Here is an 18329-nt window from a genome sequence, read left to right on the forward strand (position 1 = left end):
GAGTAGGAAGAGTCCATTGATCAAAATGGCGACGGTTGGGAAGACAACAAGGTCATTGAGGAGCGAAACTACTCGTGTATCCCGGTAGAGACGCTAAAAGAAATGGCAACGAAGTTCGCAGAGGTCGGTATTGTTGTGATAGTTGTAATTGACTCGTTGTATCCACTATTTCGTACTATTTTCCCGTGTTTACTATGCTTTCCAGCCGATAATGGACAAAATTATGAGGTTTATAATTTTTTTACTTCTCAGGAAGAAGGCAAATTGAATGTTTCTTTGCACATAATAATATTACAGAGTCTCTTATTTCGAAATATGTATTGTTGCGTTTGGTTCGACGTAATAAATAAATGTATGAAGCAAAAACGTTTAACTCGGTGGAGATTTTGTAGAAAAACCCCCCTCCCCCTCCGTCCCTTAGGGGTTAACGGTGCGTAAATTAACGTTAACAAAAATTAACGCGACTTAAATTAACGCGAATGTTTGAAATTCGCGTAATTTCATGACGCGTTAATTTCCTATAATAAGGACCAAAAAGCACTACAAAGAAACTCAAAAACAGCCTTAGAAATTCCTTTTCATTAAAAAGCGATGTTTCGCAGTTCAAAGTTATTATTCAAAATTCTTACAATACGTAGTACTGTTAGCGTTGTGAAGGCCGTTAACTTTGTCGGCAAGCGCAACTACCCTCTTCCGTAAGAGATGAATACTGACAATCAAAAGACCCTTCTTTTAGTTACTGTAGAAGTTTCGTTTAGATTAGATTCTTTGCGGCGTCAAATTTTTTAATAAACGCCGCCCTCGAATAAGCGCCGCACTTGAGGCGCGAAAAATTTAGTAAACGCCGCGGCGCTTATTCGAGTACATACGGTAGTTAGAACACAAGCACCTCGCCTTTGTCGCTGATGCTCTTACCGGACATTGCCAAGGCAAAACGTCCTTGTCTGTTCATTGTAATCCCCGATATATATTTATATCCGTAACATGAACTGATGGGAAAATGATATACTAACTCTCCATCTTCTGTGCATATCGACACATCAAAAACAGACGATGTATATTGAGGTAGTGGAGAAAGAGCATCACCAAATTTTGAGACCACAATTACTAGTTCTGCATTTACCCAGTAAATTGCTTGAGCTTCCACTTTCTTCAATCGATTTGTTTCCTGGCCGACACTGAATCGGTGTAGACAGTTTCCCTCTGCACTGAATACGTTAACTCGCCCTCGGTTCAGCACCATAACACGATCATCATTTTGATCATTACAAGCAGTGATGCTCATGAATGAGTCACCTCCCCCAACAAAAAGTCGATAGCCTGCTGATGTTACAAATCTGCGAACAAAAGTTCCATTATGCTGGTAAACATTCACCACAAAATTCAAATTAGAACCTATCTGCTCCCCCAGCACTAAGACCTGTCTAGGGGTCTTTTCCGCCACAGAAAGACGATACGCTTTAAGCCCATTTAGATCAAAACTGCGATGCATGTTATTGCACTTGTCAAAGATAGACACTTGGTATTGGAATTCACGCCGAGGCAGACAGAGCACGTACACATTATCAGCTTGGTCAGTAGCTACATCACAAATAAAGGCCACCCCGTCAATCTTCAAGGCATAGAGGAAGTTACCATCACTGTCAAATACTTTTATTCTATCACTCAGATAGTCTCCTTCAATGAACTGATCTTTTGTGTTTGTGCAGATGGCTCTTGCTGATGCTAGCTTGCTCATTCCAAATGACCGTTGTGTAGGATAGATACCAATGTATTGTACGTTCTGCTGATTAATTTCGGCTACTCTTGGGTCTCTCAAAGGATGAATGTTCTCTGCTCCAACATCGATAAGAGGCCACTTCAAGTTATTTAAACCAGCCATGTACGTGACATCAAAGATGGCGCGATTTATGTCACAAACAGCGGCAATAATCTCGTTACGCACATCCTTGCCGAACCAAGACATCAACCCTTTGGCTAGCGCGATTTTGAAGCTCTTTTTAACGGCTGGAAGGGCGTGTAGCTCTTCAAGGCAAACTTTACACGGCGTAAATGCGTTCACAGGGTTGTCAACTTTCTCTAGAATTGATGCCATAACCCGAATCATCATGGCCAAAATGCGATCAGCCGTGTCTAACCCTTCGTTGCTGAAGGCATCTCGTGCTTTGCTGCGGGCTTCCTTGAATCTTTCTTTTGTGTCGGACAACAATTCTTTACTTGACTCATCCATGTCAATTAGTTTTGCGAGGTAAACTGTTCTTACTTGAGCTAAAGCTGACGACTGTAGGCTGACCTCTGGGCCTCTGCGATGCCTTCCGTTTCCGATGTTGTTGCTACAGCAGCTTCTTGCCCCGTAACATCAGGCCTCTCTCCCATTCTTCTGTTTGCTTGTTTGAAGACATGAAGCTGTTACGGAAAAATGGAAAAAAGACCACAGACCCCAACACAATTGCGGACGAAATTTTTTCTTTCTATTCTGACCTCTATGCTGAAAAAGCTGATGATACTGTCGACCTGTCGACATGCCCTTTCCTAAACTCTGCGTACATTCCCAAATTCGGTGTGGAAGAGATTAAAGACGTTGTTAAGATTCTCGGTGTCTGTTTTACTAACGACCACCTATTCTTTGATAGTGTCAAAGAATTCGAATTTCTGCAAGGTTGGAGTTGGAGAGGCCTCACAATTATCGGCATGCAGAATACAAGTAATCAAATCGTTCGTTATTCCAAAAATCCTATACCGCGCAGTTTTGGTTTCTTGTAAAAAAGATTTCATTAAAAAACTAAATTCGCTCCTCTACTCCTTTGTATGGAAAGGTAAAGATAAAATAAAACGAACGGCGCTTATTAATCCAGTTGAGAAAGGAGGTCTAAACATGCCTGATATCGCGTCAATGATCTCTGCACAGAGAATAATATGTATAAAAAGGCAAATTCCTATTCCATTGCAATTTTGACTTTGAAAGGCTCTCGGTAGTTACTCCGATCTTCTACAAGGAATGTCTAATCCTATGGTCCTCTATGAATAAAACAGATCCTTCTACACTGGAAGAAATTTTTAATGAAGTAATATGGAACGACAAGTACATCTGTACGTATTGAAGGTAAATCTGTTTTCAGCGCCAAAATACGTGAACATGGTTTATATAAAGTTGGCGAGCTCTACGACTGTGCGGGGGAGCTTGTGTTTAAAAAAGAACCTTTGCGATCGGCTCTTTCACCCATCGACACTTTCTTATTGTTCAGTATATACAAGGCTCTTCCATTACATTGGCGAAATACTTTATACGCAAATAGAAGTCTAATACCTATTCACACACATCCACTAAATCTCTCCACTTTTCATATCAAAATTAACAACGAAGAAAACGAAGTAGAAAAATTTCAATCAAAATCTTTGTACAGCAGCCTGATCTCTAAAATTGTACGTGCGCCCACTGCCATAAAGAAATACGAAGATCTTTTTAATACCGAGTCTTTTCAATTAAACTGGAGAGACATATTCCTTTTACCATTCCAAGTAACCTTGAGTACAAAACTACGCGAATTTCAGTACAAAATATTAAATAGGATTCTCTACACAAAGAAGTCGCTTCATAAATTCAAAATAGTCGACTCCCCATTATGTTACCTATGTAAAGCGGACATAGAAACTATAGAACACTTCTTCTTCTACTGTCCACGGGTTAGGATGTTCTGTAATGAAGTTGTAAACTTGTTTAGAGACCAATTAAAAGTCTCTAAGGACTTCGAGATCACAGTGTTGCGTGACTTATATGGAGCCCGCAGTCTCAAGAGAACACGGTCAACCAACCACCTGCCTCGTACCCAGGCGCCGCGAGAGCTTTTGGCGAAGCACGCAAATGGTCAAGGGAAGGCGTGAAAAAGCACGCCCTTCCAATTATCCCTTGGGTAGCGCCTGGGTACGAGGCAGGTCAACCACCTCCCGAATCCATTCTCGCTGCATTCTCGAGTTGAGTACATGTGTTCGTTTGGAAATATATTCAAAGATACAGAAAGTGAAGATATGGCTGCTGTTGAGGAGAACTGGCAGACGAAACGATCAACCATCAGAAGCAGAACTGCGTTTATTTTCAACAACGAGTTGTTGAGCGATGTGAAATTTGTTGTTCGAGCGTCGAATGGCGAAAGTGAAAGCAAGCGTATGAAGATGGTGATTCCAGCTCACAAGTTTGTGCTCGCAATCAGCAGTCCTGTGTTCTTTGCCATGTTCTATGGTCAAATGGCGGAGACTACAGACTCTATTGAACTGCCTGACTGTGACTACGAGAGTCTGTTGGAAATGTTACGTTACTTGTATAGCGACGAAGTGAGTTTAAGCGGAAGTAATGTGATGCAAGTGCTGTACTTGGCAAACAAATATATGGTGCCTTCACTCGCTGGGAAATGTACCGAATATCTGCGAAGCAATTTGAAAGCATCAAACGTGTTTTGCATTCTGCCGCACGCTCAGAAATTTGAAGATAAAGATTTGGAAGATCGATGCTGGGAAGTGATTGAGAAGCAGACAGAAGAAGCTGTGATGTCAGATGAATTTGTCACAGTTGAGCGATCCCTTGTCGAGTCTGTTGTGAAAAGAGAGGTGTTGAACGTAAAGGAAGTGGAACTCTTTAAAGCTGTTAATCGCTGGGCCACAAAAGAATGTGAAAGACAAGGAAAAACTCCTGATGGCGATGCGAAGAGACGAAATCTGGGAGAGGAGATCGTGAAGGCGATACGATTCCCATCGATGTCACTGAAGGAGTTTGCTTCTGTTGTTCCTGACAGCAGCATTCTTTCAATGAAAGAGCATGCAGACATGATGAAGTACTACGGCGATGTGTTTCCATCGCCGTTGCCATTCATAAAAGTTCCAAGGATGAGAGGATTTCAGCGATGTTCAAGGTTTGGAATGGCGTCAAGGAGACAGGCCACAAGAGATTATGACGGAGAATATAATGATATTTGTGTTACTGCTAGCAAAGTATGTAACTTGCATGGTGTTCAGCTTTTTGGTTGTCAAGGTGGCCAATACAAAGTAACCACGGTGCTGAGCACTAGGTTCTCGGACAACATTTTGGCTAAACAATCTGGATCGTATTTATCAGAGGAGAACAAGACTGGAATTGGATACTATGCCTTTGATGTCTTGTTTGATCATCCAGTTCGTTTAGAAAGCGGTACAACTTATAAAATAAGCGCGGAAATAACTGGCCCCTCGTCAATGTATGGAAGAGATCGGAAAAAATCTGTTGAGGTTTCTGGGGTGACATTTACCTTCAGGGAAGGTAGTTCTGCTTTATCTAAAAGCCAATTTCCTGGCCTGATTTTTAGCTTATAATATTGGTCACTGCAGCAAGTGTGCAAATAGTTATCCTTATTATTCAACAGATGCGCGTGCTGCCCATATATGGTCAAAATGTTAACGATATCTGTCATCCGTACATAACAGATATCCTGCGATATTTGTAGGTTGCGAAGATTCATCCGAAATCTTGTAAAGCGCTGCATAATTACAGTTTTTCTATGTGCTAAATGTGTTTCGTTGACAATTTGTTGAATAATAAAACAATTATTCTGCTCAATCTTGTGGAATATCGTCTGATTTTAGCCAACTCGGCCTACGGCCTCGTCGGCTAAGTATCAGGCGATATTCCGCGCGATTTCGCAGTATAATTGTTAAATATTCGTAGGTTGCGAAGATTCGTCCGAAATCTTGTAAAGCGCTGCATAATTACAGTCAAAATAGTCAGCGCGTGCCGGGTATGATTCCAGAATAGTTTTAATTAACGTCAAATGGATTGCATTATTCGTTTCAAACATTCAAATTCAATTTGAATATTGGAAATCAACCAACCGTAAACGCGTGCACACGTGAACCTGTCAAAAATTATCGAATTTGATTGGTTAATTTTTGAATGTTGGTACGTTGAAAGTGTTAGGTCTTGTTGAACAACCGTAATATGCGATAACTCTACAGAGTAAATAAGGTTTACCGTACATGTATTTGTGAAATAGACATCGCTTAACTGGGTCTCGAAATATTTTCAAATTGGAAATAGCTCAATAAAGCCCTTCCCGTAGTAGTATAATATTTTACGTTTTCACAAGCTGTTAACTTATTTGTCACGTCCTTTAATAAACAATTAATTATTATGCCTTCGTAAAAAGGCGAACAGACATTCACAGACTTCTACGATCGCGACTTTTATAAATTTCCCGATCGCTTTTGGATTTGGTCGTGGAGTGGAGTGAGTATAAACTTGGTATTTTTAAAAAGGTCAAATAAACATTCAGTTAGAACATTGTGACTGATGCAAAAGGTGATGGCATGCTTCTTTAAACCACTCGATTTTGTTCCAGTATAAGAACCATTTTTTCGACTATTCGCTTTTTAAAAATTGACCCAATCACTCTAATCATTGGAAAAACGTTTTCCTCCTGAAGAGATTGAGTATACCTTAGTGATGCCTTTTTTGATCAAAGAGAGAGACGCTTGTTACGGAACTACGTTTTTCTGTAAAAGGTCGATTTTGAAAGAACACAATCTTCTGTTATTGTAAAGCTAGTGTATAGGTGTTTTGTACCTTCTCTTAAACAAAGCCTTCGAATAAGAAATGAGCTCTAGGTTTTAAGCTTAAGGGCGTGAAAAGTAATATTCTTTGAATTTTCTCTATTTGTATAGCTTACATAAGTCAAACTGAGTTGTCGAAACGCTATTGGCTAGAACGCGTTTATGGCAATTCTCCTTTTTGTAATAACTTTGAGTTCTGCCTGTGAGCGAGTGAGTCAAGATTTCCATTAAACACCATGTTCCTGGATGATGTTTTGGTCCACTTGATATAAAAGATCCCGGAAGGTAGCAGGGCACCTCCCACTCAGCCATAGAGCTACATCCCCGCAAGAGCCCCTTCTACAGACGTCATAAGTGGAGCAAAGAGCAACGTTCGTCACGGCCAGTTTTGGCCGGCACGGGAGCCAACGGGTTAACGAGGTCACCCTTACCTGCAAATACCGTCACCTGCCCTGCCCATATGTAGAACAAGGAGCTTTGGGACGGGAATGGCTGTTTTTCTTCGAATTTACACTTTTGTTTTAAACCTATGCACTAACGACTGATCCCTTTGAATGCCGAGTATTTTCGGATTGCCTGGCGTTTGTACCAGACTAGAGAAATTTCCTTCGTTGAGAGCTAGCTGGCTGGATTTTCACCGCGGTCAAACGTCTCGGGCAGTTTCTCTTTCTATTTTGCTGAATGTCGTTCATATTGAAGTAGAAGCACGTGCAAGATAATGTATTTACATTCGGCGGAACTAAACTGTGAGTGGCAGTGACAGAGAATGTAAATAGTTTCTCATTGGTATGAACGCACGTGAGCCGTTATGGCGTTCATCGACTCTATTGTTGTAACGTATATGTAAGGGCTGATGGTTGTAATGTATTCATCTCAGCTCTCGAACTTTTTAACTTTTATTTTATACACTTTTGTTATCTTTGTACTCTACCTTTAGCCCCCAAAGGTTTATGCGCTGCATTTGGTTGGGGAGTAGGTTCCCATTTTTCCAAGTTCGAGTAGTGTTTCAGTTTTGTACTTTTGAACATTGTACTTGATGAGGACGGCATTAAATACTCGGACTCACAGTTCGAGCTGCACGCCCATTTCGTCTGTTTGATAGTAGTAAAAATAAATAAGAAGATAAAGTAGTTGCTGAGTGTAAATATATTTTCATTTCACTCAAATAATGTTCAAACCTTGAACAGTAAAAAAATTAAACCTGATCTTTGAAGTACTTTGATTCCTTGTTTTTTGCACGGTTGAGGCTGGGTTTAAATGCACACAAAAGGACTGGTGACAAAGTAGAACAAATTTAAAAACTTTATTAAATCAATGAACGACGCATTTTACATGTAAGAAAGCATCGCTTAAAAACTTTTTTTAACTGAAGTAACTTCTTTGCAACAAAGGCACATCGCATGAGTACTTAAAACAAATCTTCAGCCGCTTGCTTAAGCAATCTTCAATCCAGCGATGGAAGACTCCAAGGACTGCAACAAACAAACATACAAAACATAAACAGGGTTGTTCTAAGGCCAAGGATCTGTAAGGGAGGTTGCTAAACAACAAGACACCCTTACATAAAGCAACAAGTCAAAATTTTCAGTGTTGTTTCTAATTAGACAATGGGCAACAGAAACTCTTTACTGTGTTTTGCAGCAATTTATCAAAACTAACTGCACCATCACCATAGGTAACTGGTAAGAACTTCCCGAAGTACAATTCAGGACAGAACGACTTGGAAAACCCCCACGCCCCAGTTCAGTGTTGCATTACCTTGGCGGAGTCAATGCACACGCTTTTCATCATAAACACGGAATAGGGAAATGGGAGAAATTCATTCCAGAAGTTTAGTCCATGGTTGTAGCTTTCCTTAAGTAAGATTGATGAAAGAACCTTTCAGAACCCAAATAAAACCAATTGACGAGTAGTTAAAAAAAAATGAATTACCTTGACATCCCAAATGACAATACGGCCATCAACACCAGAGGTCACAAACTTAGTGGCACTGGCTTTAGTTCCACTGTAGATCTGTACTTGACTGCGAAGGAACACGGAATGATAAAAAAAAAAAATCAATGATTACTATTTAATGATACTACTACTCATTTTGTTCTGATTAGAAGAGTCTGCAATCTTCCCTAAAAGGCCCTATTTTTCAGAAAGGGAAAGGAACAAATGATGATGATGATGATGATGACGATGACGATGACGACGACAATGATGATGGTAATGATACTCTTCCCTAGTCACTTCCGTTAGCTCATCTCATCTTACACAACAGCTGTTGATCCATGGAGTTTCTTCTGGCGAAAAATTATAAACAGCCCTTTTCCTATGGTACGTGACACAAGAATAGAAAACTCCACCCTTTACCCCATAATTTCTACCAGAAAGAATCATAGAAAGATCTGAAGAACATAAAGAAGCATTTCTTACTTGATGGCATTTTGGTGAGTAGTGTTCACTCCTGGGCCAGCCCCACTATCATCAGCACTTTGAGCTTGCTTGTCCATAGTACGGAACTTGGCCATTGCGCTGACAGTTCCTGAAGTTTCCTTCTTCTTAGGAACATCCAGCTTCTGGCCCAGACTCAAACTATCATTGTCATCATGGCCGAACAATATTGGGACATAGTCATACCCTAGCATAACAAAGGCATACGTACATTAACTTGGCTATATGTATAAACTGGCATCAACAGCTGTAGAGGTGTAAGCCTTAAAGAGAATGATCACTTAATTAATGATCACATGGTACAAAAAACACCTTTGCTGGAGTGCAAGCTACGGTCTGGGACATCCAAAACAAACCGAATTCAACTAGTCGTGCTTGGCTTTGCTTTGTTTTGAATGTCCCAGAGCAGAGCTTACCCTACTTCGTGGTGGATTCTCTACCATGTGAACGTTAGGGCCCATTTCCAGTATATTGTTAGTACAAAACCAGGGCTGCAAATATTTTTTTTTTACTTGAAAGGACATATGTCCTACTAAGACACCATCTTGGTTGGACAAAACAAAATTCTGGTCAGACAGATTTTTATTCATAGTTACCGTAAAATGATTTACGATCAAAAAATTGTCTGGACATCATGTCTGACCACACTTGGGATTTAGTCGGAAATGAGCACCTCTCCAACTTTTCTTTTTTTTAATCTGATGTTTCAGTTTACAGTTGCATACATGCAGAAATTGAAACGGTCTAGTTTTAAACCTTCATGATTGACAACAATCCAGCAGGTTCTAAATTCAGGGGATGAAACCTATATCATCGTAATGCTGTTTCAATTTTTGACCTAACAAGTTTAAGCCATAAACAAAATCCAAAATCCTAGTTGGTGGCTAGATGTAACAAGTTGTTTTAATTATAATAATAATAATAAAAAATGCAACCATTACCAGCAGTAACAATGCTGTTCTCTGTGACAAATACACATGAAGTAAAAGGCAAGAAGTCTCCTTTGATGGTAGCCATCTTGCATTCATTAGCAGCATTCACAACACTGATGCTTGAGTCATGACCAACCCAGGCAAGCTTGTTTCCTGAAGCAGAGAAACTCACGCCATGCACCCAACCACCTGAAAATAAAGATTTAAACTAATTAAGTTTGACAGAATGTGCATGTGCTAAACAATCACAAAAAACAACTCTAATAATTTTTTTTATTATACATTGTTTTAAAGAAAATGATGACAAACCAACACTTGTGCTAATCCCTTTTGCCATCCCGCTCCTGGATGTTTTTTTTTTCTCAATGTGTTCATGGAACATTTCCCTTACAACTTTTGTCTATCTTTTTGTATTTTCTGAGACTTTATCAGGGATTTAGAAGGACGTGCGCCATGCGCATATGGCGTATAAAGCTACGAAATGGCGCATTAAAAAAGTACTTACCGGGCCTGTGATGCGCCCAAGCCGCCAAACAGCTAGTAAAATATACACTCCTTTTTGAAAAGGATTTTAATGTGTAAAAGTTTCAGTTTAATCACGAATAAACAAGCGAAAACCCACAGTGCCTTCGCTCTTTTCGACTCTTTCATTCGCGTTCGCTTTATTTTTGTCCCCAGATCCTCAACCCGGACTTTGCTTGCAAACAAGGCTCTCGCTCGAGGCTTTCGTGTTTTCGTCTGTATCGTCATTCTAATAGGCCGCTTTGAATTTATTTGCATCTGTTGTTAGCCTCATTTGTTTAAAGTTAACATGCCTCCCAAAAAAGTGTTAAAATTGGACAGCTCTTAGAGAAAATTGTCGACATTTTCCACCACGAACGCCAAGTCCGCCACAACTGAGCAGAATCGTGATCCTGTAAACAATGATGAAAACGAAGGTCTGGTGAAACGACTCATGATCAAAGTGTATCTTCCAAGATTTCTAGTTCTGAGGGGCGAAACTTTCAGTTCGAGTTCAGAATCTATAGTTTTATCTCAATGATATTGTTAGTTTTGATGGAATAACGTTAAACCTGTATAATTTCATTTGTGTAAGTTACGCAGTACTTATGTAATTTTTATTAGCTATATAAGATCTGTGACTTTGCATTTACACTTTGCTTGAACCAGTGTAAAATACAAGCAATAAAGAATTATGTAACCTTTGTTGAAATTTTTTCTGGCCCATTTATTTACCCTAATGGCTCAAACTTTTTATAAATGGCCCATAACTTTCCAATGACAGGGGCCATGAGCTCATTTGCCCACTTTCCCTCCTAATCCCTGCTTTATTGTTCAGCACTTTTTTTAATTTCTTGCTCGGTTGAAGAAGCAAATCGACAAGCCATGCTTTACTTCGCTATGTGCAAGATGCCACTCACCACACGTGAACTTGAAATTGCTCTGGAAATCATGCATTGCGCATGCAACCTACAGATTATTCTAGCAGACAAGTGAATAATCTATAGGCTGTGGTGATTCCCAGAATTAGCTGTAGGCTCTTAGCTAATGAGAAGACAGATAGTGACTACAATGTATAAAAAACAAAGTAATTGTGGTTTTTTTGTGGTTAACTTTAGATAGGTTAAGAAGTTGATTTGGGCAACGAATGTGTTTTTCAGCAAGGATCTGCTCCAATGACACATACAGCCACTGTCTATGTGGTACCAAGGTGAAGCTAAAAAAAATCAGCAAACTGCTGGGCATGGAAAACAGAAAGAAAGATGTAAATAAATTACAGAAGGCTTACGACACACGTCTCTGAAATGAAAGAAAAATTACATGCCCCGAGCAGGATTCGAACCCGCGTCTCCCTGTTACTAGTCAGGCAGGATATCCACTTTACCATTTGGTCACCACGCTGGATACGTGGCAACTTATAGGTGTGTATTGGATCGAACACGGTCAATCCACAGGGCATTTTTTTTCTTTCGAGACATTTGTGTGTATCATGGCTAAACCCCCAACTTCATTGGGTTAGGCGACAGACAGAAATTTTATGAAGCCATGAAAGCCTTAGAAACAGAAAGAAAGATGTAAATAAATTACAGCCTTCTGTAATTTATTTACATCTTTCTTTCTGTTTCTAAGGCTTTCATGGCTTCATAAAATTTCTAACATGGAAAACAGATGGGAGTTAAATCTGTAGTGGGCGAGTATAGCTTTGGAACCTTTATTACCTCATAAAATTGACACAAATGTACATGAAAGATGTATACATTTCTATACCTCTGCCATTGGAGAATTCTGACAAACAACTTCCAAAGCTGGACTTCTTTCCCCAGATAGTGTCTGTGTTGGTCTTTCCATCAACTTCCTTGATAAAGGCAGAGAACACTCTGTGACAATGAGAAAATAATGAAATAATGAGGCATGCACTTGTACATGAATAATCCGTTTTTGAAAGTGTTGGTGTCTGTCTTTACACAACTTAAAACGAAAGCCAACTGATTCACAACAAAGGCATCCTGCTCTAACAGTAAATCAAAACCACTGTTCATTCTTAATAATGAAGCATTTTTTCTACCCAGCAAGCCACATTAATTTGCAATACCTTGTCTTGAAGTCAGAAGAGCCAGCAGCTAGCAACAAGTTATTGGGATGCCAATCAAGGCTACGAAAATTGAAACAATTACACAAATTAATAATCTGAAATTAATTTCACTTTTTCATCTCTCAATTAAAAAAAAATACAGAGTTCATCTACGTGCATTTCGAATGTGCCAGGTTTTCTCCAGATCATTGTTAGCTACTTACGTAGAACAAATACTTACCACAGCACGGTGGAGCGAATTGGCTTCTTGATATGCTTGCTTACCCACCTGTGCAATAAAAGAAATAAAAAAATATTATAAAACAGTTAAACACAGGAATGATTACAGTCAACTCTCGCCTTGCAGACACTAAACGAGGCCCCAAGCGTGTCCACTATAACGAGAGTTGACTGTACTTGGTAACCAAGCCAAAACTCCTCATCTTAATATTGGGTTAATTAGAGAGGAAATGTATAAACATTTAACATATACTACATTTGTTATTTTGACTTGGTATTGACCAAAACAACGGTAGCCCCTGGGGATGAGAATGTAGCCTGAGAACAGGCTTTCTGGAGAGTGCTCGGCCGGCGGGGCAAAAATGGAGGGGAAAGCCTGCACGCATCTCTGAGAATCGCATATGCCGCCCACGAACACCCCGCAGATTGTTTAGCTTGTCAATTGTCACATTTAAACAAAAGCATTTAAACCGCACGCCGGAAATCAAATTTAAACTAAGGAAAACAAATAATGGTCGGTCGCCCGCGAGCTAAAAATTACAGAAAGTTTCTTCTGACAGCCAACGGCCGAGTTCCGAAGATGCAGTTCACAGACCCAGAGTCGGAGCCAGTGCTCGAAAATCACTGGGAATGCAATTTCAAGGACCTCAAGCACCGGCCGTCGCGATTCACAAGAATGAAGACGAACTTCCAAATATTGAGGATATTATCGACCCTGATCTGCGATCGACCCAAGTAAAAATTCTGATCTTGTGGCCCAGTGGAAAAACAAATGTTCGAACACCAGATGTAAGTGGATATCCTTCTCGCAAAGAATATCGCCTCGAAAAATTGGCAAGCAGTCGCTAACGCCGTTCTCAAGAACGAGCAATTGAAACCAGACACGTTCTATTTTGATTTTTGTCTCTACCGGAAAAAACGTCACAAATAATTAAAATCCACCAATCAGCACATTGCGTCCAAAATTTGGACGCGAGCACTCGATATCCTGAGAGATGCATGCAGGCTTTCTTTCTCGGCGCTCCGCACTTTGTCACCGGCGCTTTGCGCCGTCGCTCTTCGGACATCTCCAGAAAGCCTGTTCGCAGGCTAATGAGAATGTAAAGCACATTCAGAAAATCATGAACATTAATACTAACCAATCATTCTCCTTTTCAAAGTAGCACACTGAAATCAGGCGTGCACTACTTCCTACTGCAAACTTGTCCTCTGCAAATTAAAACCAAACATAATAATAATTATTTTTTTTGTCAATACTGTCACTTGCATCTAAGCATGCACACTTGCCGCCGAAACAGGATCTAATTGGGTATTAAACGGGCATGTTTCATCATCAAACGCTGAAGTTTGGCAGACCGTAACAGCAACTTTTGCGCCGAAACTTCAACACATTCCGGTTTTGAAACAGCCGAAATGGCAGAAAGATTGGATATGAACACTTCTTCGGACAAAGTGATCCTGATCTGCGTCAATATGCATTTGCAGGTTCACTTGAATCACTTCTGGTGTTAAGTTTTGCTTGTTCTCAGTGTTTATGGTGAGCATTTTTAGCACAGAAGTTGCCGATACGGTCTGCTAAACTTCAACGTTTGATGACGAATCATGCCACGTTTGATACCCAACTAGATTATGTTTGGGGGGCGAGTGTTCACACTTAGATGCAAGCGACGGTAGAATACACACTTGAAAGGTGATTGTGGAAATTACACATCTTGAGTTCACAATGGATATCTAGAACCCCTTGACATCAAAGAGTTGCATTTTGCTACAAATTCGCTTGCTGAAATAGGCAAATATTCAGTATTTACACTATTAACAAGTTTAACCCAGAGGTTCATAGAATCCCTCCATAAGTCTAATTTTGTCCAGTTCATTTGGCACTTCAGATAGCCAATATTTCAATTCCTAAGTACCAATTTTCAGTCTGAGGTCATTCTCACCTTTAGGGGACCAGCAAACACAGGTTGCGGCACGATTAATTCGCAAGATAACAAGCATTGGCTTCCATTTGCCATCTTGTAGATTCCAAACATAAGCATTTCTGTCCTAAAAGCAATTGAAAATAACATTTAAAAACTGTTTTGTATCAGGGCTGGAAATAACGGCCGGTCAACGGACAATGTCCGGTCTGATTGGGGATTTGACCGGTCAAACTTTCCACTGGCCGGTCATGTTGACCGGTCACATTCAATTATATTGAAGTAAACTAAAGTTTTCATGCTGTTCAGTTGTTTTCTATAAGTAGGCACATCGCTTAATTGTGGAACTTTGACCTGAAATGATCTGCAACTGTTGCATTTGAAACAGACATCGGCGTTCTCACACATCCGGTCTAGACGGTCTCATACTCTTTATTCCGTAATTTTCAAGTTCTCCATTTCCTCCCGCATTTAAAAAAGCTCTAAATCCCCGAAATAAAAAGTATGATTTAAAGAAGTTACAATTAAAACAATATTTCACATCTTTGCGCGTTTTGTAGTGTGTTACTTGCTGTGGCATTTTCGCAGTGTTAATACGTGCGGCGAACGAAGCAATACGAACCCAGTTGTTTACATTGAATAATTTCATGTCTATAAATACTACAAGCAGTTGAATGAAAAAATGAAAAAGCCTTTTATTGTCGTGAATGAGAACAGCTCTCAAATAATTAATACACAGAAAATAACAATCAGATCAGAACTCAAAAATTATTTGAGCGAGTTTTCATTCTTAATGTCTCAACTACTTTTATTTGCAAGTTCAAATTTATGCAAATTTCGTGTGAAAGGTAATTTGATTCTACAGTCTTGTTTTTCATGTTTATGAATGGTGAAAACAAAACTTTTTTAAAGCAAGTTGTATTTTCATCAATGAAACACTGTTTCACTTGAATTTAAAAGTCAATTGCTGACTACAATGTAATTTAATTTCTATTTTTCGAAGTTTTTTTGTAACATGAAACGAATGATGTGATTTTGCAAGTGTCTCACGTCTGGCTCATAATTTGTATTTGTCCGAATCGCTAAACTTAACAAATGGGACATTACTTTTCAATGCTTGGGGCCATGGGTTATAAGCCCTTTTTATATTATCAATGATTTGTACAGTAACAAAATCTGTGGTCTCCTTTTTGGAACTTTTGCAAAATCTAATTTTAGACACAAGTATCACCTCCAGAATTTTTTTCATTAAAAGATGTAGATTTCACGTTGCGTTTTGCATCTATTAAAATAAACAAGCAGCAAGAATAAGAACATTTTCAACAGCTTTAGAAAAAAGGTCGGCTATTACTTTAGGGATGGGGGGTCAATTGTATTTAATTAGAAGAAAACGTCATGTTGTGTTTGACCGGCCAGAAACGAGGTATGACCGAGCTAAAATTTATTTGGCCGGACATCTTGACCGGCGATCATGCAGCCGTTATTTCCAGCCCTGTGTATACGTAATTGGACTACATGCTGTCCAATTTGGAAATAATTTGATGAAAAAAATTCCGAGGGCAGCCAAAATTGGACGAGGCCGTAGGCCGAGTCCAATTTGGCTGTCAGAGGAAGAGAAAGAAGAGAAAAATAAAACAAAATAACCCGAGTAATAACAAAACATAAAATACAAATCAATCCATCTTAGACAAATCAGATCAGATACAAATCAGATCAGTCCAGTCTCAAATACAAATCAGTCCAGTGTAAAGTGATGTTTAGATGTGAAGAGGTGGATTATTGAAAAAAAAAAAAAAAAAAAAAAGACTTCTCACACAGCATTATTTAGTTACAACGTAATACTGTAAAATGCCAATTATAAGGCCTGGGCTTATACAACTTCGTAAGGGGTTTTGGGTGGGCTTATAGTATTTTTTTGTTTCCAGGTAGATGGGCCTATAACCGGGGGGGGGGGAGGGCTTTTAAGCAGGGGGGGGGAGGGGGGGCTTATAACCAGAATTTTACAGTATTTATTTCAGACACCGATAGTCCAACTTACTGCTCCACATGTGACCAGCCTGTTACTCTCTGGGGCCCAAGCCATTCCTGTCACACGCTGGCCATGCTAACAAAAACAATAACCAAAATAATATCATTAAAAATGCTCGTTTCCAGACAACTCTACACAGGGTTGTCAAAATAATCCGGCAACCGGCGCATTTCAACAGCTATTCTGAATACTGCGCCACCTACTCGGAATATTAGTAGGTCAGTTCTGAGTGTGTGTTATCGAGTTCTGAGTGTTTTGTAGCCCCCTACTTTTTGGATGGAGCCTGCTACTCAAAAACCCACTGACAACCCTGTCTACACCACATGTAAATACAGTTTTATTCACAAACAAGACACCCAAATTCCGACTACATGGGATTCAGTAAAATGTGAATGGTCTTTCACAATCACATTCTGTTTTATACGTACAAATAAATAAAATTGGAAATGCAAACAGTCAATAAAGTTTTACAAACTACCCCAAGCTCACAACATGACACATATGTGAACATGACTCTTGCCTTCAAGTGGTGTTGTGCAACAAAGATACAATTTACAAGAACAAGGATTTGTATAGGAACTAAACAATTTTGGTCACATTATAGTTTAAAGCAACTTTTGACCATACTCTAGGTGAAATCTCAAAGCGACAGGAGCTTTTGAAGCAAATTTATAGCTGCTGTTTTTAATACTCTGTACGCGAACTCAGTAAAAATGCTTCCACGGGAAATAAACATGTGGTTCCGAGGGATACCAAAAGTCTGCAATCAATCAATCAATCAATCAATCAATCAATCAATCAATCAGTCAATCAATCAATCACCATACCGGTTTGTGACAAATCAAGTGATTTAACAGAATTTACAACATGGTCATCCCACATAATCATGATCCACATCTTGACAACATTATGTGAACCATTCCATACATGTTAACTTATGTTTACAACTAAACATCTGCGGGCTGCTAGCCAGGATGTGATCAAGACAGACAGCTGTCAATCTGATCGCCCATGATTAATGTTTCTCATGACACAAGGAAATGTTTATGACCTTGCATTGTTAAAATATTTCCTCAAATAAAGGATTCCTTAACCATTAACATACTTGGATCGACTGCTCACCTCAGTCAAAACAAAGCCTTTGTCCCATTTGTTGCCCGCCCTCTTGTGGATATGAACAGTGTTGTCATTTGGAGAAAAGGCAAGCTCTGAAACAAGAGATACACATTTCAATCTTTAAATAAGCGGCCCTGTATTCTGTAATTCAGCCTCACTCTTTCCTTTAAACAAAAGTTAAGTTGAACCATAAAATTTAAATTGGAATTTGCAAAAGCTGCAGACCACACCGAGCGGAAGTAAAACGATCTACGCAAAAAACTTACGACTGCAGTCCTTATTGAAGCTGAAACAAGTGATTGGTCGTATAGACAGCTCGTGCACCTCCTTTCCCGACATTGCCAAGAAAAAAAATAGTCAACTATCGCTAAAAAAACGTAATTTTTCAACGATTTTTGCCACGGACTCTGGTCAGTCAACGCAGCAAAATGGCGTCCAAGGAATATCCGCCTACATCGTGGGCGTGGCTTTTGCAAAAAAAGAAGGCTTTCGTTGATTGGCTAATGCTT

The 18329-nt window shown here is 39.5% G+C and overlaps 2 protein-coding genes across 2 annotated transcripts; one reads left to right on the forward strand and one right to left on the reverse strand.

Annotated features, from left to right (window-relative positions):
• The first annotated feature begins 3958 nt into the window (after nt 1-3958).
• Nucleotides 3959-6302, forward strand: LOC144633041 (BTB/POZ domain-containing protein 6-like). The gene has a single exon (XM_078491813.1). It carries the CDS (start codon nt 3982-3984, stop codon nt 5338-5340), a length of 1359 nt encoding a protein of 452 aa, XP_078347939.1. The 5' UTR covers nt 3959-3981; the 3' UTR covers nt 5341-6302.
• Nucleotides 6303-7861: 1559 nt separating this feature from the next.
• On the reverse strand, nt 7862-18283 carry LOC144633841 (actin-related protein 2/3 complex subunit 1A-A-like). The gene is made up of 12 exons (XM_078492728.1): nt 18087-18283; nt 17827-17912; nt 16714-16779; nt 14697-14802; nt 13896-13965; nt 12758-12805; nt 12538-12597; nt 12213-12322; nt 9954-10133; nt 8995-9199; nt 8506-8596; nt 7862-8045 (listed from the first exon to the last, which is right to left on the reverse strand). Exons 1-12 carry the CDS (start codon nt 18157-18159, stop codon nt 8007-8009), a joined length of 1134 nt encoding a protein of 377 aa, XP_078348854.1. The 5' UTR covers nt 18160-18283; the 3' UTR covers nt 7862-8006.
• Nucleotides 18284-18329: the final 46 nt, after the last annotated feature.

The sequence above is a fragment of the Oculina patagonica genome, chromosome 12 (assembly GCF_052425735.1).
Source record: "Oculina patagonica isolate OP01 chromosome 12, crgOcupat, whole genome shotgun sequence".
Lineage (NCBI taxonomy): Eukaryota > Metazoa > Cnidaria > Anthozoa > Scleractinia > Oculinidae > Oculina > Oculina patagonica.